Below are 24408 nucleotides of genomic sequence, written 5' to 3'. Positions count from 1 at the left end.
CAGTTTACGGAAGATTTTGTTAATTCCTACAGGCACAAAAAGCTCAGTGGTTAAGATCCAGAAAGCCCCTAGGCCCATCACTGCTGTAAAACCTACTGTACCAGTTACTGGCAGGTCCCAACTGATTGATTTACTTACGATTTTCCTTGGGCCAGGGTCAAAGATGCCATCTCTACATACAGAGTCAACATCTAAAAGTCTCTCTTCCAAACCTGGAATGGAAACCCAGCTTGTGCTGTCAGGTAAGGTCACGATGCTCTGGCAGCTTTTCATTGTTAGGTCAAAGGAGAGGCCTGTATTCAGACTCTTCTGCCCACAATCAGATGAGATGGGTAAAATAGCTCCAGACTTACAAAAATCCCTGGCTGAAACACTGAGTTGATCAGCAAATATGGTCAAGTGGCATAAACAATATAAAAACCTCAGTAACACCACTGGCTTCTTATAAGCTCTATCTAGCTCCCTGCTCTTGATTCAGCATTTAGACATCTGCAGCTGTGAGCACAGCTGCCCCCCCTTCAGGCATGATGCAGCACATCAGAGTCCCTTTTCACTGGGTCCTAATACTCTGCCTCACATCTTCTACATCTTCATCCAATTTTTGCAGAAAGCCCGGAAGAGGATGAAGAAAACCCAATGAAAAATCCATTTACAATTCCTCCAGATGTTGATATTTTTTCAATAAGGGACAAGGAAAGAAAAAAGGCTAAGGCGGTATGTATACATGCTTTAGGCCAATGTATATACAAACAGTTCACTAGGGCAGGCAACCAACCAATATAATACCAAAATTTAGTGCACGAGAGAAATAATAGCTGCCAAATTCAGCTGGGATTCCCCCAGACCAGCTTCAAGTCCACTGAATTCCATGATGAGAGATTAACTTCACCAAGAGCAGATCTGAGCACAGGCTTGCTGGTTGCTAGCGCAAAATCTGGATATTGTCACTTTGTTTACTTACTTCAAGGTAGATTTACCACTCATTCCTGTTCTTGGAGAAGATACCTGCCAGTGCTGTTAGCACTGATTTCTACATAAAGCTTTGGTGCAAGATCTCTTGCTTTCCACTTCAACAGGCTTGGCTTTCTGCCTGGGAAGCTGTATTCCAATGTTTGGTGTGACCTTCTTCTGAACTGCCAATGAAATGAATGCCTAGGAAGAAGGATGCCATGGGTTTCATGCCTTAGGTTTCTCTCCTTATGATAGGGAATTGCAAACCACCAGACCAGAGCTGGGTCTCAGGAATGTCTTTTTCTTTCTTATTTCTGCAATGGCCTTTCCTTAGGGCATGCAGTCCAAAGGGGGTGGGAAGCCACGGAGATGTTGTCGCATCTCTGAGAGGTCTGATTGTTGCACGTGGTTGCCAAAGCCAGGCTGTAGTGTGGAAGCAAGAGGTCTTTGTTTCTAAATCACAAAGGGAGGGCTCCAAACAGGGTTAAGCAAGCCTCCTCACCTCACACTGATGACTGGTATAGTCTGGTTTTTGCTTGGGTTGAAGGTTAATATATTAAGTATGAGGAAGGGCTTAGGAAGAAGTGCACTAAGGATGTCTGCTGACTGATGTCCTTAGCTTAACCCATGCCCAAGCTGTGCAGACAGCAATGAATTACACTTCAGCCCACATGAAAGCACTGAGCATTAACAACCTTTTACACTCCAGAAAACTCTGGAGTGGGTTTGAATAGATCCTCTCAATCTGAACTTGAAGGTTTACATGCCTTTGTGCAAGTTAGACTGAGTTGGTATTGAACATTGGGCTGTCCTGTTGTTCCCTTTCACTAGGGGACTTGAAGGATGAATCTCCAAATATTTCCATTCTCTCCCAGGAATAATCCAGGAAGGAAAAATGAGGACACTGTGTAGGTACGAACTGGCACAGCTGGTGGCTGGATGCAGAATACAAATCAAGAAACCAGTGAGAACAAACACTAAGACATGAAATGTTTTGGTTGCCTCAAGAGAGAATATCATTGGGATTAGTCAGATAAACCAGGCAAACATGCATCAGCAGGGTATCAGTAGCCTGCAAATTTCTAGACTGTGAATAACCACTCATGTCTTTAAAAACCACAGCAAACAAAGCATGCAATCAAACTGTCCACATAACTGACTTCTCATAGGAACGTGAAAGGATGAAGACCATGAATATCCATGAGAAAATGACTTACTCCACTAAAATAAAAGCAAAGCAAAAAGGGTTCAGGAAAGCTCTGCAAAAGGAGGAAGAAGAGGAGGCCAGAAAACAGGAAACAAATGAAGAGAGACTGAAAACTCTTCAGGAGAGTCTTTCATGGAAGATAGCCATTAAAAAAGGTGGGGAACAGTCACTATCTTTGTAGTGGTGCTGCTCAGATGGGTAACAGCCTAAAGCAAAAATCAAAGAGGGGATGGGAGTAGCAGTTAGCTCTAGCTGACTGGTGAGCTCTTGCAGACACAATAGTTATATGCTGCATCTTGCCAACCTCTGTGTGGCTGGGCCATCTCCATCTCATGCACTTACATATGGAGCATGTATCACCACCACTGCAGTAGCCTGGGTTCCACCATCCCCTGGGGCCTTCACAGTAGCTGGGAGCTCTTGGAATCAGCTAGGAGTCAGCTGAAAGTTTGCAGAAAAAAAATGTCATGGAGACATTTCTACTAAGCTGACCTAAAGTTGGATTTTAGTGGATGTGGGTCTAGATTTTCTGCCTCTGACATGAGAAGTAGCTTTGCCATTGATGTCTAGAGGACATTGACCTTTGTAAGGATCAGATGCTCCACTCCATTCTACCTGGTTTTACTCCACAAAAGCCCATATGAAACTGATCCTAAACAAGGTCAAAACTATATTAAAAAAAACAGTATTGCTGGCTCCAATGTCAACCACATCCATGCTCACAGTAGCCTACATATTCACTGTGTTCTACCTTGGCCATATTTCCCCTTCTAGTCTGATCAACTTTATATCCTAATTTCAGATTACCCATTAGAAAAGGAGACCTTCCGTGACTACATAAATGACAGAAGAGAGATATTTTTACTTGAGGTACTTGGCTTTAAGAATGTTACTTTCTGTTAATTTAATTATTCTTCCCTGTGTTGCTTTGTTATGATTTTTTCCCTCTGAGATGCATTGCCTAGAGATCATACGAAGGAGGCACATCAGACCTCATGAACTGATTGTCCAAGTCCTGTGTTAAAGATAATCATAGTCTAGAGCCCAGCAATCCCCAACCAAGAAAGAAAGGAACATAGGTCATTTGCACCATCCAGTAGCAGCCATGCAACCATTTCATTTGTGAGATGCACAGACATACTGATCTTTTGGCTTCTGCTGCCCTATACATAAATTATAGCTGGGAGCCATTCTGAACTCAAAATAAGGGAGCTGTGCTGGAATATCCCCCTTATTCACCTCTAATATCGTGCTGTAACACAACCGAATCAATCTTTGTCAGCCAGGAGTTAATGCAGTGCTGGGACTTCTGGATTCCATCTGTAATTTCACTGCTTATTTGCTATGTTACTTCTGAAATATCTTCTGGCCTCTATGTACCTAGTTTGCATTAAGACACATACCTTGGTTTGAAATTCTTACCCTCTCCACCAACAACTATGGGGTAATAAGGTAACCAAGAACAAAGCTAAGCCAACATACCTTTAAAATCAACCAACTGATGTGACTGTGTTGCCTTTTGGGTTCATTTCAGTATGCCATGGCAGTAAAGCGAGATGAGATTCAAAGGATGGAGAACATAGCAAAGAATGAAGAAAGAAAACTGGAAAAGGCTGAATACTACCTGGAGAAGGATGCTGCCATGTTTGATGAGTTCCTGAAGGAGAACCACAAAAACTCTGTTCAAGCCCTGAAAATGTAATGGAAGTTGAGGGAACCACCCATGTGCTCTTTTGCGCTGACACGAGTCTTTTGCTTGACCTCCCTGCAGGGCTTTTGCTAGCAAATACTCTGTGTCTGAGTTTGCCCAGAGTTACAGTGCTGATGGCACTTCCTCCCCACGCATTCAATGAAAAAGAGGAAGGACAACAGCTGGGGAATCCCATCATTGCAAAAGCCCTTGGTTTGGCTGCAGCAAGGAACCTGCTGTTGACCCCACCACTTCTATTCTTCTCACAACACCCTTATGAGAGGGAGATGCTTCTGCCCAACCCCTCACAGCAGGAGCAGTCCCCTAAGTGAAGCAAGTTGAGCTCTTTGGCCCATTAGAGGTATCACGAGGGCAAAGCGGCAATTGAAGCTCAGCAGCAGCCAAATTAGGGAGGCCTTAACCTGGGAGTGTTCAGGGGACCCCACACTCTCTTTGCCGAGACAAGCAGGGCCTTCAGGCAGGAGCCAAGCATCACCTGGGATACATCTATAAGAGAGATTTCTAGTGCTCCCCCCACATCTTTTTGTCTGTTTTATATGCACCTCAATTCACTACCCACTTACTGCTAAATTGTTTTATGGCTTACGTTTATGCATTCTTCCCTAGTGCCGAAAAAGAAACTGCAGCAAAGACAAAGAAAATAACAGAGATCCAGGCGATCACTTCCCAAATAGAGGACCTCCAAAGGTAATGGTTGCACACTATTCCTGCCTAGCCTTTAACAGCCCCTACAGCGCTCTACCCTTACAGCCCTTGGGAAATAAGGGAATCAGGGAAAAAGATTTCTAAAAATGTTCAATTTTAAGACTCAAAATATTTCAGCTTTTGTTTTTCCAGATGCTGGCTTTGTTTCTAAAACAACTCAACTAGTTTTTAAATGGTGTTTTTTAAAAGTATAAATATTCCAACCCCAAAATTAAATCCCTAGTCTCAGATCAAAAACCGAACAAAACTAAGTAATGCATTTTAATGATGACCTGGGGAAAGAAAAAAAAAATTCCCAGTATGAGTCGAGCTGGCAAGATTTCTCACTAATTTTCAAGTAAAAATTCCCAAATTAGCACTCCCAGTGCCTTAGCAAGGGTCCAGCCACAGAGATGTGACCAGACAGCTTCCACATGAGGAACTACAGAGAGCACACAGGGCAGGTTCCCATTTGTCTTTGCATGTCCATGAAGACATGTGCCCTCTTGTCCCTTCTGTGGGTGAAGCTGAATGTCAAGAGTTAGAAAGACCCTGTTCAAACAGGGGCTTTCCTCCCTGCTAACAAACTTTTCCCACTTTTCTCAACCCAGTGATATATCCAGATTCAAGAATACTCTGCAGGAGTACAAGATGTACAGGGACTTCCTCTACCAACTATCTCCAAAAGAGTGGCAGGAAGAACACGGAAAAAAGCACGCAAAGGAAAAGGATTTGAAAAGAGCATCCAAAGCTAATGAAGAAAGTGCCTTGCCTCCCACCACTGCAGAGCAGGGTGAGTGCCAGGGAAGAGCTGCCCACTCCTCCCTGGGACAGCCCCATGCTCTAAGCGTACATCTCTTCTTGTCTCCAGGCCAGGGTCTGACAGCCGGGACAAACACCACCGGTCCCTGTGGTACCAGTCATATAGATGTGCCAAGTTCCCTGCTGTCTTCAAAAAGTTTGGATTTCAGGTCATTACATGGGATCAGGCCACAGCTCAAAAACTTTCTGAAGCCTCTATCAACAAGAAAACTGTAAGTACAAGACAATGCAAACAACAGACTTAAGTACTGTAGAGAACACTCAACTGACGGGGGGTCAGTGTAGAGGAAACCTACTCCTCACCTTTGCTGCGGGCATACTGAGATCTGAGTCTTATTGGAACAAATCAAAATACCAGTAGAAAGCCATCAGGTGTGCAAGTCAGTACCTATGTACCTACTCCGACAGAACCCCATCCTCAAATCCTCTGCTGAGAGGCCTGCCCAAAGAATTTGGGTCTTGAGGTAACCCCAGGAGGAATCATAGACCTTGGGCATTTGTCCTGCAGCAGAGCTTCTCTGCAGCCTATTTGTGGCCGAGATACTGGTTCCCACTGTCTGTCACAGCTGCCATGCAAATAGCCACCTATCGTTTTGCCTTTAATGAAGGTCCAGGGTCACTGTAGACCCACATTGCATTGACTGTCCACTTTCAGTAAGAGCCTTCGGACAGTACGTGCTGGGATGCAGGCAGAGTAACCCTGCTGTAACGTAGGCAGGGCCAGCAGAGGAGAGGCAGGTGGGGTATGAGACAGCTAGGACCAGCTCCAGCTTCTTGAGGCAAAGAAAGCAATTGCCTGGAAAAGCAAAGCGTGAGCGGCTGGTGAGTCTCCTAAGACCAAAAAACCCGGCTATCAATAGAGTTTGAAGTCATTGCTTGCAGGGCCAGTTCCTCCACCTCCACTCAGAGCGTTGCAGGTGCCGGGTTCTCCCAAGCGGGCTGCTGCGTGCCACCCCTCGTGAAGGCACTGCAACTACTGGGCTGCTGCCACATGGCAGGAACGATGCAGACGCAAGTGGGGCTGGCACTAAGATGATGCAAATGGAGGTTTTTCACCCCTCTATGGCACAGGGTGACAGATGCAAGTGAAGGTGATGGGCAGGCTCTGCTGCCAACATCAGTCGGGCACCTCTTGCCCTGCTCTTCCAGCTCTTGCGCTAGCTTGTCCCCGGGGCTGAGCAGGGAAGAAAGAGGCCATGCTGCTGGTTAATGGTAATAGGCTGTGCAGAGGAAGAAGCACTCAACAACCTTCTCCCAGGGCAGGTAAAAACTGCAGACTCCTATGGTGGCTACACCATGTTGTTTAGGAGCAGTACCATATCCCACACGGAGCACAAGGCTTTCTCTACACTTGCTGTGCTGCTGCCTAAGCCTTTTTAATAAGGCTCTTACCTCTGCCTTCTCATTGCCCAAGAGCCAAAGCCTCCCATCGAGTTTAAAGGCATTTGGATCAACACTCCCAGTTCAGGCTCATGCGTCATGTCCTGACCCTGCTGGGCAGCAGAGCCCGGAGCAGATCAAAAGGCAGCTTGCTTGTGGACAGACATAGCTCCCATGCTGCATGTTTGTGTGACCCCTCGCTCCTACTGACCCCCAAATAGCCCACAGCCACAGGGGGCCAAACATGTGAATGTACAAAGGACCGTTCAGGAGCAAAGAGCAACAGCAAACAACAACAGTGTTCCTAATTCACTAACAAGGTCTCCTTTGAGCTATCATTTCTCTAAGGGCCTGATACACAAAAATGCTTTTTCAGAAGTTCCTTGGAGGATGCAGAAAGCGAAACCTGCTCGGATGAAGATGAGGTCAGAAGTCTCATGTTGAACTATTTACACTTTCTGTTTGTCCTGTCTTTTATTGATGTTACTAATTTCTCACACCTTCTAACCATTCATTATGGTATTGAGGAGTTACTGTAGCCACTAATTATAAATGTATGTTTATACATTCATAAATGTTCATATTTTAGCAACACCTGTTATAAATACTTTAGTTTAACTCTCCTCTTCCACTTTCCAAAAACCTACTATCATCTCAAAGCTTGCCATCCCCCAACAAGATATGATGTCATATAATGGGAGATTTTGAAACTAGTGAAGTTACCGTTTTATGTCTGAAATGGAAGTTTTCCCACTCACAGATGTTTGCACCATGTTTTATTCCCCAAAATGCAACTTGTTTTGGGTGTGAGCTACTGAGGCAGCATAAAGCTACACACATGGCAGGAAGGTGGGAGACATTTCTAAGTGGACAGTCACAGACCTCGCTACATAGGAGAGCATTTGAACAGCCAGGGCTGGTGCAGACCAACCTCCATGTAGTTCAATGCAAAAGACGTTAGAGGAGGACAAAACCTCATCACGTGTGTTTTCCACTTCAGGAGCCTGAATTGTATTTTACTGATCCCCAACAACTGCTGTCTATTTTCATGGAGATGGAGGAAGAGAACTTGTCCTTCATCCAGAATTCCCAGGAGATGGAGGAAAGTTTGGACAAGGTCCAACATACTTTCATCACTACACATGAAAGCACGTAAGTGTGATCCTACAAGTGGTGGGAAGGGGTCCCTGTGCCCCAGCTTTCAAACATAAGTGACCCCCTCTTCCCCCCACTAGTACCTCACCATCAGGCTGCATGCTGCAGAGCACACATCGGGCTGTTCACGCAACACACAACAGAGAGTCTCTTTCTCACACCTTAGAGCCCAGCTGCAGCCCATCCAACTCACCATCTTGTGAGCTCCTAGGAAAGCGTCCCATCTATGTAATTTAGGAGAGGACTTGGGCTTGGCACTAGTTCCTTAGTCCTCAAGGCACAGGCTGGGGAACTGATGCATTTAGCGTGCTGGAGTGGACATAAGCCAGAAGTATGGTGTAATTCTCATAAAGAAAGATCAAAGGAAGAAACAAGGCATGTCCTGGAGTGATCCAGACCAGCACCTATTTCAACTCAATGCCAACCCTTCCTAGAGGAAGCCAGCAGGGAACCCCAGTCTAATTGCGATATAGTATTTCTATGGCAGGTAGACACACATATTCCCATTTGAAGTGTAGCTTATCCACTTGTGAAAGTTCTTAAAGGTAATCTACTTCCCCCATTAACTTATTAAAAAATCCTGAATGTTTAGCTATGCTACTTATCCCTCCCCCACACCAGCACAGTAACTGTTATTCCAGAAAAATCACAAGTTCCCTCTGCTCGCAGAGCTGTGGGTGCAAGTGTCCCAGAAATGACATGAAGTGTTACCTCCATCTGCTGGCAGCAGGAGGGACGGTCCCAGGCTGGAAAGCAGCAGGGGAGTCGTGTGTTTCAAAGATGCCCTTTCGAAATAATCTCCTTTCTCTTCTGGCCTAGGGAGAAGGAGTTAGCAGAGCTGAAACAGCAGGTAGACACCCTCAAATCTTCCATTGCCAAGGAAGAAGAGAGAGTAGCAGATCTGAAACTCAAAGTTCACCTCTTTTCCTCTGGAGAATGCAAAGCTGATGACCAGGTACATCCTGAGATGAAGGCAAGGGGCGTTAGCGTGTGCGTAAATGGTTCTTCTCTGCCAGCCGTACCCATTTCGGGGAAAAAAAGCAGTGGGTCGCACTGGGGAGGGATCAGCACAGTTTCTCAGCAATGGAGCTACAGCAAGGGCAGGTTTGGGGCACTGCTGAGGCAGCAAACCGTGGCAAATGTGCCTGCTCCATGCAGGTGCTACGAGGTGGGAGTAGGGCTCACAGAGGCAACCGGGCAGCTGCAACCTGTCCCAGGCCACAGCAAAGCTGGGAAGATGAGACCAACAGAAGAACGGCTCAGTACAGCCATCTGTCCCAGGCACTGGTGCTAAGCAAACTGGGAAACAAGCAACTGAGTCTTATTGAGGGAATTAAATTGTACTGATTTCCTTTGCTTTTGGAAGGATGTTGTGGTTCTACTGGGCAGAACCCAGCCGTGCCTCTCACATCTCCTCTCATCTCTAGGACAAAATGCTCACAAGCCTGAACAAGAAGGTGCTGGAAGTCTATTGCGACTGCACTGGAGAAAATGAGGCAAACCTGCAGACAGTGCAGATGCTAATGGTGATAGAAAAACAGCTCAATGATTTACTGGACAACCTGGAAAAAATCCCACCAGCAAAGATAGAACAGGCTGAGAAAGCCAAAAAAAAGGAACGGAGGATAAGGTAAGACAAGACCCTCTTCTGGAAATGGGGTGTCTATTTTTAAATGTTGACAGCCAAAAGCAAAGCCACTGAAAGAGTCACATTTGTCAGATCAACCCAGGAAACTGTAACAGCAATCTGAAAGCCCACGTGACCAATCCATCCCATTTTACTTCTGTAAGGGTTTCACATTTATAGTACTTGCACCTCCCAATCAGTGAGCAGCAGCCCACAGCCACATTATAAAAGACCTGCAAGATACATTAGAAAAGGGCAAAATCTGGAAGAATAAAAAAAACCACACACAAAAAAACCCCCAAACAAAACCAGATTCAATTATGAGAATCATCATTTTAAGACAATTTGCAGTCACAATATTTAAACTGATTAAATAGAAAATTACTCCTCTGTAGTTATTTAACACACTGAAAGTCTGACATGCCCTGATACTTTGTCAGGCTTCAATAGGTACATGAGGGCATTTGTCCACAATGCCAGCTTTCAAATGTTTCTTCTACAAAACTCTTAAGTTTAACTTGTACCGTTAAATTAAATAGAAGCCAGTTAACACATAAAATTCAGGTTCTGAAATGAGACACATTGCTTTTGGCTCAGTTACACACATGAAATTTCCCCTCAAAAGTAGCAAAGGTGCAACTGAACAGTTGATTGTATCAGGCCATCCTCAGGTGAGTCTGATCCAACAGAGAAAAAAACCCAAAAATAGTGTGAGGATTTAAAGCCAGAACAGTGATATTTCCCCCCAACTTACTCTCTTTACCTTTGTAGTAGAAAGGGTTTGATGCTTCTTCCTGATGTTCTGTGAACAGTTTTGCACTCTTAACTTACAAAAGAAATAAGACATACATTTATTCTACTCTGGGGACGGAGAATTCAGGAAAGAATCTGACATCCCCCCCCACATGCCCCCCAAATAAAAAGCAAAACCAACCAAACAAAAAAACCCTTCAAAGAGCATTTAAAATTTTCCTGAAGATCACAAGGTTAAGAATTCACTTAGTCTCCACCACAGTGTTCCCTAGCTTCAGCCCATTTCTGCTCCAGTGCTTCATTTCCACAGAGAATTGGAGCCAGTTACCAGCATCAGCCACCACTGTGCCCATTTAGGCCAAGCAGAGCTCCATGGATGTAAAACCCTCCTACTCACATCTGTACGTTACAGAATTGGTTGCACTGGTGAGAACTTAAAACACAATAAGCATCATTCACCCACAAAACTGGTAAGCATCCCGATCAACCGTAGAGCATAAGTCACCTGCTGAAGGTGGTACAGAGCATGTCTGTAACCGAGAACAACCATCTGACATCTCCATTTGCAAAGCTTGACATGCTTTTTCCAGCCCTCGCTCCAGAAAGAGTAGGACCAACTGCAGCAAGTGTTTCCCTCTTACCACCATCACAGTAACAAACTCCAGTGTCAGCTATACCCAAACCCCTGGGCTCCAGCAGCCTCACACTGGAAGATGTAAGATGTAAAGTAAGACGTAATGTGAGTTGTTGATGCTGTGTGACAAAAGCGTATTTGGTGTAGCTGTACACCGCATTTAACCCATCCTTTATTTGCTCCCTTCAAAAGGCTCAGAGAGGAAAAGCTGAGACAACAGAAGCAGCAGCAGGAGGAAAGGTTGCAAAGGGCCCTGGAAAGATCACAGGCACCTGTAAAAATAGTAAGTACAGCAATCCATAGGAACACCTTGCCTCAACAGCCCACTTCAGAGGAGCTGGGGATACTTGAACATCAAGCATTTAAGGGAGGAGTGTTATTAGGGGCCTCCATAGCTGCATGGGGATGGCACCATACTCAGGTGTAGCCCAATTTACAGGACTGATGTAACTTAAGCAACTGCTGGGAAGTCAGTTACACAGCGAGTTATTCCAGCTCAGTGTCCTTCCATCATCCTTCTCCTATCCGTCTGTCTTGACCACATGGCCCCTTCCATTACTTGCCAATTTTCTCAGTAAGCTCATTTCAACTTGCTAACTTGGCAGTATTAAAAAAAAGCATGAAAATCAGCAAATGAGAGACTGGGCAGCAGCAAGACACTCCCAAAATGGCAGTAAGGCCCTAGATCAGGTCAGCCCATACCATCAAACCATACCATTTTTGGCATGTTCCGCATTACACCAAACTGAGCGTTGGCTGCTTCGGAGGCACAGCGCAGAGCTTCAGGCCACGGCTCCTGCTGCACATTTCCCAGGTCAACACGACAGCGAGGACATCCCAGTGCTCAGTCACACACCAAGCCAGTGACGGCACGGGCGATTGCCAACAGTCCCTGCCCCTTTACCCGAGGTAAAATACGAGGGTTCTGCAACCTCCCTCCGGTATTTCTTTGGACTTGCACCTTCCCTTCAAGACAGTACAAATAAGGCTTTAGTCAGAAACCAGTCGCAGGTGCAACAGTACATTGTAGAAGCTGAGGCATGAGCACACGCACAGCCTTCAGGTGCTTGATACTCGTTTTCTAACAGAAAAAACACTGAAACCTGCCTAGAAAACAGACAGCGAGGTGCCACGGCCCCATGCAGCGGGAGAGCCTGGCAGCATGAAGCAGCTTTAGCTGCGTGGTTCAAACGTGCTATGCCAACACAGCACTGATGCACACACCTCTTCTTCCTCTGCAGAGCAGCAGGAGGCTGATGTTTCGTTCCAGCCCACCTGCCAGGAAGGAGAAGAGAAAGCACAGCCAAGAACAAATGGATAAGGAGAAGGAAGAACAACTCTATTATTTCACTTGACAGCACAGCCTTAACCACAGCATGTAGGGCTGATGCTGCTCCAGAAAGTTTTTCATAGATCTACATTGTTAGTCTTTGCCCAGTTGTTGAACTTCACAGTCCCATGAAACGCTCTTCTTCTCCTACCCTAAGATCTCCTCCTACCCAAAGATCCCAGGGAAAGTTGCTGTGGCAGGCAACCCCTTTCCCCCCTCCTCTATTGATCTTTCACCCAAGAAAATAAATCAAAATCTCTCATTTTGCTAGCAACAATGCTTTTCTCATTCAGTTTTTGATGCAAACAGCACTATCGCTACAAACCTGACTAGTGAGATCTATTGCAGACATGGGTAACAATCTTTGTCATGGCACAACTAAGCCAAGCACCTGCCAGACATTTATTATAATCGCAAATCTGTTGAAGGACTATAGAAATGAAGGCTATGCTTTAATCCAAAGGATGGGTTTCATTATAGACTCCACCCCACTACTGTGGAGAAGACGCAGGCAAAGGAAAAACAAAAGTTCTGCAGAAATCAAGCTAACAGTTAGCTTCATGTCAGGTGCAGCCATACAAAGAACAATACCCAGTGACAAACGGACAATAAAAAAAAGCTTTATTAACCCTTTTGCACCAGCAGTTCTTCAGGTATCCATTGCCAGCAATGGAGTGCAAGCCAAGTGATCCCATTTTCGGCCCCAAGAGGTTAGCACTTTACATTCACTTACAAAGCTGAGTGAGTGAGGTACATTTTCAGAAGTAGAAAGATTTGGTTGCAAGTCCCATAAAAAGATGGAGTGTTCCTTGGCCATTTTAATAGATTAAGAACTGGTATGGTCCTTGAGAACAGAATAATGCAGGCATTTGGAGCAAAAAGTGTCTCAGCTTCCAGAGAGAGCATGGTGACCACTAGAGCAAGACCCAGTAGTCCCTTCGGCATGATTCCTCCTCAACCTTTCTACCTCTCAGGAGTGGATTCCATGCTGCAGTCACAGCCACCAGGTAGAAGATCTCATCTACCAATTAGTTTGGTTCAAAAACCCAACCTGAGAGGGTTAAGAGATTCCCTGGACATAAGCTGTAAACTCAGGATGAGGGAACAGAAAGACCTCAATGCTCAGTTCAGCTAAAGATAGAAAAATAAAACTGGTTCAACCAGAGGATATAATACTGCCTACAAATCAGGATCTGAAGTTGAATGTAACCTGTATGCTTTTTTTCTCCCCAAGTCTTCAACCAAAAAAGCATTTATCTGGACACATACATAGTTCAAAAGGCACAGGAAGTAAAAGCATTTCTGAATGACCTCGTGTGAATTCAACATCAGTATAACTGTAAAATAAATAAATATGTGCAAGATTAGAAAGATCACAACGTTCTCCTGCATGACATATCTTATTTCGTAAAAAAAATACACATACGTGCATACACACACACCTCATTGAGAATAAAAAACAGTACATACACCCTTTTATCAAACTCCTATACATAATTTTACAGGCATTCAGTACATCACCATAAGAAACATTTAAATTACTACCGTAAAATGTAACCAAAGCATGTTTTTTTTTCCTATACAACCCTATATTTATTTATGTGTCTGCAATCCAGATAAGTACAGTACATATAACCTCTCCTCCAGCCCCCAAGAGAAACTGCTGTTTTTCAGTGGGGCAAATCTTCCTACGTAACAATTCTTCTTCCCTCATAAAATACTCTGACAACTGCTTATTCTGTAAACCAGCTGGAAGCTCCACGTGCACGTGACACTCTAGGATATCAATAAAGAACAAGTGTTAACAGTGTTCAATTGAAAAAAAACCAAAACAACCCAAAATAAAAAGGTAGTGGCCAGTTTACAGGTAACTTGGCAGCAGTTTATAGATGAGATAAAATCAAGGTGCTTAAATTTACGTGACAGTCAACATTCCTCCCAAAAAAGGGAACACAAACATAAAACAAACCTCTCAGATGCTGTTGGACTCTTAGATAATCACTTACAGTGAGTACAGATCTATTGCAGTTTTCTTCTTAAAGTTTTGCTGGAAGAATTCAGCAAAGTATTTGGGACACAGGAGCAAGGAAAGGGAGAAACTCAACATGAGCTACAAACTGATTCACAGCTAAGTTAACATTTAGAGTCTAACTTTCTAAAAAAAGATTTTAGAGCATCTCATTTTCATGGCGTAGGACATTAATTTTGTTACGTATTACATTCCAGTTTTCTGCCAAAACACAGGGGCCGAAAAATTATTTTTTTTGTGTGTGTGGAAAACACTTCCAAATTTTAGCTCTTAATTCCTCAATGCCACTGGCTCCAGCAGGAGACCAATGGAAGGAAAGTTTTAACTGTCATAGGCAGGATCATAAATTTGTACTTGTTAGCTGTAGAATACTTGCTTTCCTGTGAAAACAGTAAATATTACCTCAGTTTGAAGTTTAATACAGTACTTCTCCCTGAAACAACACTGTACAGCAGTCTGCCTCAGTCTCTCCAACACCAGGCAGACAGGGTATCTTACACAGGCACATCAAGTGGGATTTACATTTTTTTAAGAAAATCTTTCAGCTGCAACTGTCCTTAGCAAATTGCAAAGAGTGCAACCAGAATCCAGTACTCCTGGTTTTCCTATTTTCCTTGGAGAAAGACCCACACAGTTATCTCACTCTGTTAAGACATGATTGCCCAATCTGTTTTCAAGTAACTGTTCTTAATAATGGTCATTCCAGATCCTGTAAGTTTATTGTGCTTCCAGTGAACTGAGAGTTATCAGAACCTGCATCATCTTCAGTGGAATTGTGTGGTTCCTGTTAAAGCAAACAGACAGCATGAAGAGTTCAGTGCTTTCACCTCTAGATGCTTGTAACGCTTAGGAGTAAGATTACCTTGACATTTATCCAACACCAGAGAAATGCTCTGCATGGTTTAGAGGAAACGCAAAGCTTTCCTACTTTGGGGACACACTCAAACAGTATCGCTACAGTTTTTCTTTGGAACACTTCAGATGAGCATTACTAATGGAGACAAATTTAAAATCACTGACTATTTGCTTTTCCTCTATTAACTCTCTACCGTGGCCAAGAATCCTAGTACTCTTCTTGTATTTCCAGGTTTATCACGGTAAGATGCTCCTCTTAAATACAAAAGCTTTATTTTCTATCCGGGAGAAGCACACGCAGTAAGAATAACTGCATTGCAGAGTTTATCAAAACCAAAGCCCCACATGGTCAAGTAGAAAACATGATTTACGTACATGCTAATCATTCATTGCTGCTCAATTCTCAGCTGCTCCTGTTCACTAACATGCAGTTTACTGGAACAGCAGATAACAAAATGTTTACGCAAGAAGCTATATGAAGCTTTCTGCGTTCAAACAACACTGACACTCAGTAGTTAACCAAGGGCAAGTAGTGAAACCAGAGACTGTAGAAGCAAGCAGGCTTTTTAATCTAACTGCCATTCCCATATAGACACTGCTCTGAAATCTAGGCTCAGGATTTTATTTCCCACTTCCCACCCTTCCTGTAGCCTGTGACATAATCAATTCTGATCTTCTTTCTTGAGCCACTTAGTATCTGCAGGATGGGATCAGGAAAACAGGGATGGGGCACTTCAGCAATAAATGAGTAACATTTAGTTATTCATTACTCTGTAACAGAGGAAGAAAAACAACGACCTATGACATGTCGAAGGCTGGTAACATACACAAGATAAATCTTGCAGTGCAGCTTTCTGCTTCGAAATTAAACTCCCAATGGAAAACAAGGCATTTTCATTAGGCAGAACACCAGAGTGTTCACAGTAAACTGTCTTCACTTTCAAGCTAGGCAATAAAACCCAATGGCTCTGACATGCTGTACCTGAAGTATGTGAACAGGTAAATCCACTGTAAGCTGAGAATGTGACGAGGAGGACTGAGAGCTCAGCTGAAAGGGCAAATCTCCCTCTCCCGGGGAATCATCCTGTGAATGCAGAAATGTGATGCAATTACAAGACCCCCAAGCATCTCAGCACAATATGCCTAATCTCACTCAGCCTCACAATCTTATAAAAAGCTGATAAAGCTACTGCACTGTACTAGTAAGGGCTAGACCCACAAAGATATGTGGAAAGCTAACTACCACTTAAATCTGAGCCTAGCTCAGTGTACGACCTATTATCCTATTATAATCAACCAGGAAAACTGGCAAGATCTGAAAAGGAAGGAATGGTTCATCTTCCAACAAACATAACACTCAGAAATACGCAACAAGTTTCATCATCTTGTGTGAAGCTGATACTTAACATAAAAGTTACAAATGTTTACACCCATCAGAAAACTAGATGGAGAACTCTGTCCATAGCTTCCACCATACCACACATTGTTAGGAATAAAGTGGAAGAAACTTACCCTCTCTCTGGATACTATACAGATATACACTTGGCCAAAAGCATATTACCTACCATGCTCCACTCATCAGCCCACATCGATTACCAGGTATTCTTAGAAAAAAAAATCTTAAGCTTTATTTCAACAGTTTAGAGAAGTAACAGTTTAGGCTGAAACTTCATTTTGCAGGAATCTTTTCATGTCAGTCTCACTTACCTTCTATGTGAGAGAGGGGTGGACTAATGTAAGAATTTGTGAGGGTGTCAATAAAGAAGATGACTGGAGGAAAGAGTCATACTCCCATGGACCCCCTAAGTTAATGCATGTTAGTAATCCCTTCCTTTTGCAAGAAAAATTACCCCATACTTTGGGACAGGACTGTAGCATCTGTTTTGCTGCTCTCATAACTGCCTGTCCAAACTAGGAAATTCCTAAGTCCTTGAAGGATCACAACTCTCACATGCAAAATGGAAGTCTGCTAAAACCCTTAGTTCCACCACAGTGTTTCCCGCATCAAGTGTATCCAGCCTAAGAAGCTGTACAGGATAATTCCCTACAGTTACAGTGCCCATATGTTCCAGGCTGGACTGAATATTAGTACTAAACCAAATAAAAACATCTTACCCATTTCCACAGTGCATCTGTTTGGGCCCCCAGCAGTTGTATGATTGAACCAGCTCTTTTTCAGGCATTTCTAGATCTCTCTAAAGCCTGTTTCATATAAACTTCCCAGGAAAGTACTTCTTGCAGGCAAATGCCCTAATGCAGTATGGTACATACTGCAGATCTCAAGATCCCACCTAGGGGCAGTAGTACCTGAGTTCACAGATAGATTCTTCCCTAAATGTGCCAGTTTGGGTAACGGAGAAGATTAGCATGTTTTTCCTCTGCAGCTCTTACCTGAAGAAGCTGAATTTGCACATACTGGGCTCCAGTGGCAGGGTCCCTTATTGTCAGCCCTCCATTTGGCAAAACTATGTTGCCACCCAGCCGACTGCCAGGAGTGGACGATGAGAAGTTGGTAGGGCTTACTTTACCACCCTTGGTTTTCCTCTGACCAGAGCCAGATGCCCCTAAAAGACAGGAATTTTAACATTGAGATGGTCAGAAGCAATTTGCTGAAGTTTCCTGCTAGTATTTTTCAATTTTATGCAGTTATTGACACTACACAGCTAACGTTTGGAAGAGTGCAATATAATTAAGCACCATCTGACAACTGCTAAAAGGCCAGAGAGCAATCAGCTGATGAACTCCAACTGCTGACTGAGCATCTTTTTACATGAATGCCATTAAAACCACATCACAAACTGCTAAGCTTAGGGCTCACCCCTGTGGTAGCACAGAAATATAAGCATATTTGTGGAATTATAGGAAGGAATTAGGAAGTAGAACTGCATTTTCTATTTTTAATTGTGCAACTCATTTCCTGAGAAATCATGTATATCATTTTTCCAAACTGTAAAAAAAGCATAGTGAAGCTCATCTATTTCCAGACAGATTTCAAGGACTGTTAGGTAGAACGGGCTACAGAAGTACAGCTCTCCCAACCTTAAGCATTTTTCAGTTTAAAACAAGACAAACCAGCTGCTTGTATCACAAGCTGAAAACCAAAAACCTAATCTAAATAAATGTAAGGATACAATCCTGACAGCTGTTTCAGGGATGGTTTTCTTGTTTTTTAAATGTGTAGTAAATAAAAGGCTTGGATAACTTCTTTTTAAACACTGAACTTCCCTCTACAGCGTTCATTCAACCTAGTTAAACCAATTAGAAATACAAGACTCTTTAGACCACTTTGAGAACCACACAGAAGCATTAAGACAACAGTTGGTGAAAAGTGGACTACTGGGAGTCTTGAGTAGGAACAGAAATAGGAATTTTCTGTGGTCATTTTAAGAGACATGCAGATTAAGTGCAATCATCTTTTTAAACTAATGTCCAAAAGACATGTTTGATGATACGTGCACATTTGATAATACAAACACACTTAGAACTAGCTTCATACAGCAGTTATCCTTCAGTGTGATGATTCACTGAACTAGACAGGATGTATGCAAGTATGTCTTTTACAAATATAGAAACATGACAGTGCTCAACTCAGAACTAGTCTCTTAACTCACCTGAAAAATTATCACCTTGATTTTCAGAGGTGGAAGGTCTAAGAGACAGCAAGGAAGAACTAAACTATATATACATATAAGCAATATTATGAATCATATGTAAGCCCCAAGGGTAGACACAACTCAAACACCTGAGCTTGTGCAAGTCTAGTGAGCCACGGACCATGTTTGATCTGACAAAGTAACGGTGTATAATTCACATCAGACAGCTTTGGAGTCAAACTACAGTTTAAGAGAAAGAGGACGCATCTGGAATCACGACCTAAACCTCGCCCTGCACAAGAACTCTCTACAAGGCTAAAACCTAAGAGAGAGGTTTGAGTATTTCTAGACAACGAAGAAATAAATTCCTTAACGCTGCATACACGCTGTTACTAAGTGAAACACAGAAGCAAAACAAATCCAGTCAATGTTTTCATTGTCTGTACTGAGTAAAAGAGAAGTCACTAGGTAAGACCAAAAGCATAAACAACACAAAGTGACCTTGAATTTTTTTTGTTTTAATAAGAAAATAAAAAGCAGATGAAGAGATGGAGGGATAGCGTCTTGTTAACAGTCATGAAACATATGGTGCAGATTTCTTTGTAAACTTACTATGAATTTGATATTCCACAGAACGTGATTATCCTGAGTAACAGATGGTATACCACATGCATAATTATTTTAACTAGCAATAAACCAGATGGGATATTTAAGAATGTACTCAGATACCTACTCCCATTTCACTGCCAAAACCCCTAAATAATTGTATTTAGTAAATTTAACAAAATTTATGGCTTCTCACCTGTGCTGCTCCCATTCCCTTTTTGTTTTCTTTTCTTGGCTAGCTGAATGGCTCTGTAGTCTGTTCTTGCAGACCCACTGCTCTCCTAGTAAAAAAAAAAAAGCCAAGAGATACAAAGTTTTTTGAATGCAAGAACAAACCAATACAATGAATGCAGACTAATGAGTTCTCAGTTACAGTTATCTTTTATACTGCAAACACTGAATTCTAGTTTCCCATGCTCTTCTGATTAGAGTTTCAATAAATTCCCCGTATATACTTAATATCCAGAGTTCAACACAAAAAGAAGTTAGCTCCACATTTGTAAGTGTTCAGATTTTAACAGTGTAAACATTTACTTTGTCATGTAAATAGAAAGCTAAGTCTGCAGTAATGTAGTAAAGCAGAAAGGGAAGTGTACCTAAAACAGGGATGAGGACTGAGACGAAAATGTCTCAGTCACTCTCCCAGCACAAATCTTTCCCTGGAATGAAATGCACAAGACATACCATGTATTCGTGGGTATTCCTGTAAATTCCACTTCATCCTCAGACAGATGGCCGCTTATTTTTCAATCCCTTATTTTGAAAGGTTCTCCCTTAACTCTCCCCACCAGAATTCTAGTATTTCTTAAGAGAACTTATCACCACACTGAATCTACTGACAACACATTATTCAACATAACATTCTACATCCCTCATCAAAAAAAGTCAAAACGCATGATCTGCAGAATCTGAGAGAAAGGTCTCTCTATAAGCTATAAGTAGCAATGGATACCTCCAAAGTCAGGGTGTCTCAGTCATCTAGGGGAAAAATGAATACAGTTACTGCATACCAAAAATGAGCTGCCAGTCACTGTGCCAAGATCCATTTCTTTCTGTGCACTGTAGCTCCCTGGAGGGTTGGAGAAGACGAACTGCGTCACTACTTTGCTGCCCTCTTGTTGACTAACAACGTCCGAGCTAGGAAGCAAATTACGTTCAACTTTAGTTGGTGTTAGTAACTCAGGCACATTGGTACCGCCGAGGCTACTAGAAGGAGTCAAAGTGGCTGTGTCGATTGTTAAATTATTGCTGGACGTCAAACCATGCACATCTTGACCGGAATTCCTCACCGACAGGGATGCTAGCGAACCCAAGGCTTCTGCATTGACAGTCTGTACGTCATCCAAATTTAAAGTGCTTTGCTGTAGAACTGTTGCACTGGTTCCCAGCAAGAGAGAACTGTCCAAGCTTTGCGGCATATCGCTGCTAGCCACCAGTATCAAGGGATCGACTGCTTGGCTTAAAGAATTGTTACTGACAGGTAGGTTTCCTCCAAGCGTTGAGCCCACCGAAGCAACATCGATCGTGACGATTCCAGAGTTCACCAGCGCCATGTCTGTTGCAATTCCAGAATTGTTACTAGACACGTTGGAGAAGAGGGATACAAGGTCTATGTTGCTGAGATCACTCTGTCCCGGACTAGTGAGTTCACTGCTGGGTGTGAGTGAGCTGGTTGCTTCAAGCTGAGTTAGGAGATCTGGAAGAGAAGGGTTTGGTTATAAGACAGACCTTTCATCAGACAATGGGGAGGAAAAAATATGAATGCTCAAAGGAGGAAGCTTTGAACTCTAGATTCTCAGCCTACTAAAACACTTCCCAAATTCCCTGAAAGCACATTTAAGGAAAAGAAGCTTACTGAAATGAGTTCACTCCTTTATTGAGAAATTTCAGTTACAAAAGCACTTGCCAAAAGGCAGGCAGTCCAGACTAAGTTAGGTTGTAAAGGAGTGGAAAAAGGAGTGCAAAAAGAAGTGCTTTCAGTCCTTCCTCATATTTTACAGATGGCATGGAGAAGGACAAGCTCTACTTCATTCAAAAAAGCTGCAACTTCTAACAATTTCACGCAGGTCAGGCTCAAGTCTCGCCTTCTGATACTCAGTTACAGGTCCCACTGAAAATTTTAGTGGGGGGAAAACCAACTGCAGTCTTGGTGATGATTCTGCCATTCATATCAATGGGGCTCATATTTCAACATCAGTAAATACACATTTTCCTTAACAAAACATTTAGTTTTTCCATTGCACCCTCTACAGTTTGAAACAAATACTTTACCTGGGCTGAAGTTATGCTGTTTGACCATGTGTGTCTTCATACTATGTTTGGAAGTGAACAATTTATTACAGCTGGATACAGGGCAACGAGTCTTTAATGAGTCCACATCCTGAAGATGCTTTTTGGAGTGAATATACAGGCTACTTCGTGCTGAAAATTTTGCAGAACAGCCTGCAAGAAGATATACAAGACTTTAAAGTTTCATCTAATTTCAGTCTGATGTCCGTATTTACTGTCTTAACAAAACAAATCAGAGCAGCTCTGCAGAACTCTATTTGCAATTTTGCAGCACCTGTGCATACATTCAGAGGAGTCAGAAGAAAGCCAAATATGCATTTCCTCGTGTTACCTCAAGGACATCTCAGTGGGTAGGATAGTTCAACAATCTGTTTCTGACAACAAGAAACTCTTAAGTCATTCAGTGTAATGCACAACCTTTCTCCACTATGGCATGTCAAATGTAAACTCTTCATGACAACTGCTGGCAAAACCATTAAAAGGAGAAACAATCACCAAGTAGAGCTGCTTTACTTTATGAAGCAAAATATTCCAGATCAGATCCAAAATCTTTGCTCCTGGAGTCCTACCAAAGTGATGGAGGTAGTGCCAAGAAACCCTCGGAGCATCAGCAAGCCTTCCATATGACCAGAACAGATACCAGTCACACAGCCATCCACCATCTCAGCAGCAGAGGCTACCACAGCACAACCATTGAACACTTGAGATGACATGTCGCAACAGCAAAAACAATGCCTTGAAGGCGTTGAACAAGACCACTTTTCACTACTTCTGATTAATCAAGTGAAAAAGCTGAGCTACACAAGCTGAGTATCAGAAGTATGATTTTCCAGAATAAAGTAGTCCTGTTCATCATAAAGGAAAAAAAAAAGAAAAAAAAAATCAAGCTAGAGCATGAACCAATGTTTTCTCTGCAATCCATCCATAAATTTCAGAACAATCACTCATTCAGTTACAATGTCTTCTGTTTAGTCGTACCTCTTCAAACTCTGTTAGAAGACTCATCTAAATTGTTCCAATCCTGTAATGAGCTTGCATTTGGGGAAAACGCACACAATCTTTAGGCAATATACACACTGGTTACCAGTTAACACACACAAGAGTAGAACAATACCTTCTACTGGACACTCGAATGGTTTTGTACCAAGGTGAGTTATACTGTGGCCTTTCAAGTGTTCTGCTCTTGTGAAGGACTTCCCACAGCCTTCTACTGGGCACATAAATCTCCTGTCATCTTCATGTTTCCTACAAGGGAAGGAAATTGCCATTGGCATGATTTAATCCACTGCTGCTTAAGTACTGGAAGAAAAACAAACAAACAGCAAGTGACTTAGGACAGTATAATCAGAAAAGGCTACCTTTTATGTCTCAGCAGCTTGGACATACTGGTGAAAGACCAGCCACAACCTTCGAAGTCACAGATGAAAGGCCTTTCACCTTAAACAAAGAAAGGTTACATTAATAATCTAATACGGAAATACATGCTGCTACTAGAAAATCTCTAAAGCTGCTTAAATTGAATTAATTTAAGACAAGAAGACTCAACCACCCTCTCCTGCAATTCACCACAGGGTGCTGTGATGCCCCTTCCCTCTCGTACAATCCGCGCCTTCTTTAACTCAAGGCCATTGCATCCTTCCGTATGCATCAGGGTGCATAGATAATTATCAATCTATCTCATATTAATCCGAGTTATCTTGAAGGTGCTTCAATAACCAATAACAGCATTATTCAAAACAGAAACGCAACTGAAATGTTTTTTCCTGTTTTCACGACCTGTGACTATATGTTGATTACAATACAGTGAACTCCGTGGTTGGTTTCCATCACATCTATGAACTTAAGAAAAATGACACTTAAAAAAACCCCAAAACACAACAAAACCCACACTGTAAAGCCACGAAACCAGAAAAACAGAGGACAGTAGAGACTATACACAATTGTCTTTAAAACATTAAAAGGCTGGATGTCAGTTTAGCAGTGGTCCTTGCAAGTCAGGAGTGCCTGAGTTGAAATTTATCTTCTTGCTGTTCCAAACCCTGGTACATAACATTCCACATGTTCTGAGAGTTTTTTAGCCGTTTGTTCTGACCAAGATCAGAATTTACACAGTTTTGAATGTTTACGAACTTGGGAATAGAGCTGGGATAATTTTTCTGAACAGAGTTCAGGCGCCTAAAGCCACAGCTTTGCATGTTCGTAGCCACGTTGCCTTTGGCAAGTTCATTCAGTGGACTCCTACCCCCCAGAAGGCCAAGAACCAAATGTTTTCACTGACCCCAAATAACTCCTGTCACCCATTCTCCCTTCACGACTTTCAGTTCTTCCAGCAAACTGAGTCCGCTCCCCACATACTATCTTGCATGTACTTGCCCAGGTACAAGTCACCCTCATGAATACCTGTGTGACTCCTCATGTGGATTTTCAGTCGGCAGGCTTTGTCATACTGCTTGTTACAGCCAGGGAACGAACAGGAAAACTGCTCTTGCTCTCTGTAGTGGGCTCGATTATGGGAGAATAACGCACTCACTGTGATAAACGTTCTTTCACAGCCTGGGGAGAGAAGGGAAACAGCGCGTCAGCTCGATACAAAACCCAGTTGGGAGAACTGCGTTCTTTTCTCCCTCCCAACTTTTAGCGGGGGACCTTCGTGACCCTGTTTCCAGCGTACGACATCCCGGTACGTGGAAAAACCCAACAGCGCAACGCCGAACTACGTGACTCCCAGGCGTTACGATTATTTACCCGAGGCGGGCAAACAAAAGGCGCGCAGCCCGGTTTA

General features: G+C 43.0%; 2 protein-coding genes across 2 annotated transcripts in view; one reads left to right on the top strand and one right to left on the bottom strand.

Moving 5' to 3' along the window:
* The first annotated feature begins 217 nt into the window (after positions 1–217).
* CCDC37 (coiled-coil domain containing 37) lies at positions 218–12279 on the top strand. Its single transcript, XM_010571681.1, has 14 exons — positions 218–242; positions 608–714; positions 2121–2313; positions 2961–3028; positions 3693–3856; positions 4476–4556; positions 5165–5346; positions 5425–5587; positions 7132–7180; positions 7756–7907; positions 8730–8865; positions 9338–9540; positions 11117–11207; positions 12166–12279. The coding sequence occupies exons 1-14, from the start codon at positions 218–220 to the stop codon at positions 12277–12279; spliced, it is 1728 nt and encodes a 575-aa protein (XP_010569983.1).
* A 1542-nt stretch (positions 12280–13821) lies between these two features.
* The window catches only part of ZXDC (ZXD family zinc finger C), a 15097-nt gene continuing 4510 nt past the window's right edge, over positions 13822–24408 (bottom strand). Inside the window, exons 3-11 of the mRNA XM_010573581.1 lie at positions 24027–24179; positions 22985–23063; positions 22741–22871; positions 21609–21779; positions 20348–21033; positions 19534–19618; positions 17530–17702; positions 16121–16222; positions 13822–15067 (exon numbers count right to left, since the gene is read on the bottom strand). Coding sequence (XP_010571883.1) covers positions 14981–15067; positions 16121–16222; positions 17530–17702; positions 19534–19618; positions 20348–21033; positions 21609–21779; positions 22741–22871; positions 22985–23063; positions 24027–24179 — 1667 coding nt within the window. The 3' untranslated portion in view covers positions 13822–14980. The remainder of the gene's footprint in view (positions 15068–16120; positions 16223–17529; positions 17703–19533; positions 19619–20347; positions 21034–21608; positions 21780–22740; positions 22872–22984; positions 23064–24026; positions 24180–24408) is intronic.

Source organism: Haliaeetus leucocephalus, unplaced genomic scaffold (genome assembly GCF_000737465.1).
Source record: "Haliaeetus leucocephalus isolate CR32 unplaced genomic scaffold, Haliaeetus_leucocephalus-4.0 Scaffold2, whole genome shotgun sequence".
In the NCBI taxonomy this organism is placed as follows: domain Eukaryota; kingdom Metazoa; phylum Chordata; class Aves; order Accipitriformes; family Accipitridae; genus Haliaeetus; species Haliaeetus leucocephalus.
Note: the sequence above shows the minus strand (reverse complement) of the source record. Positions and strands in the feature narration are given on the sequence as shown.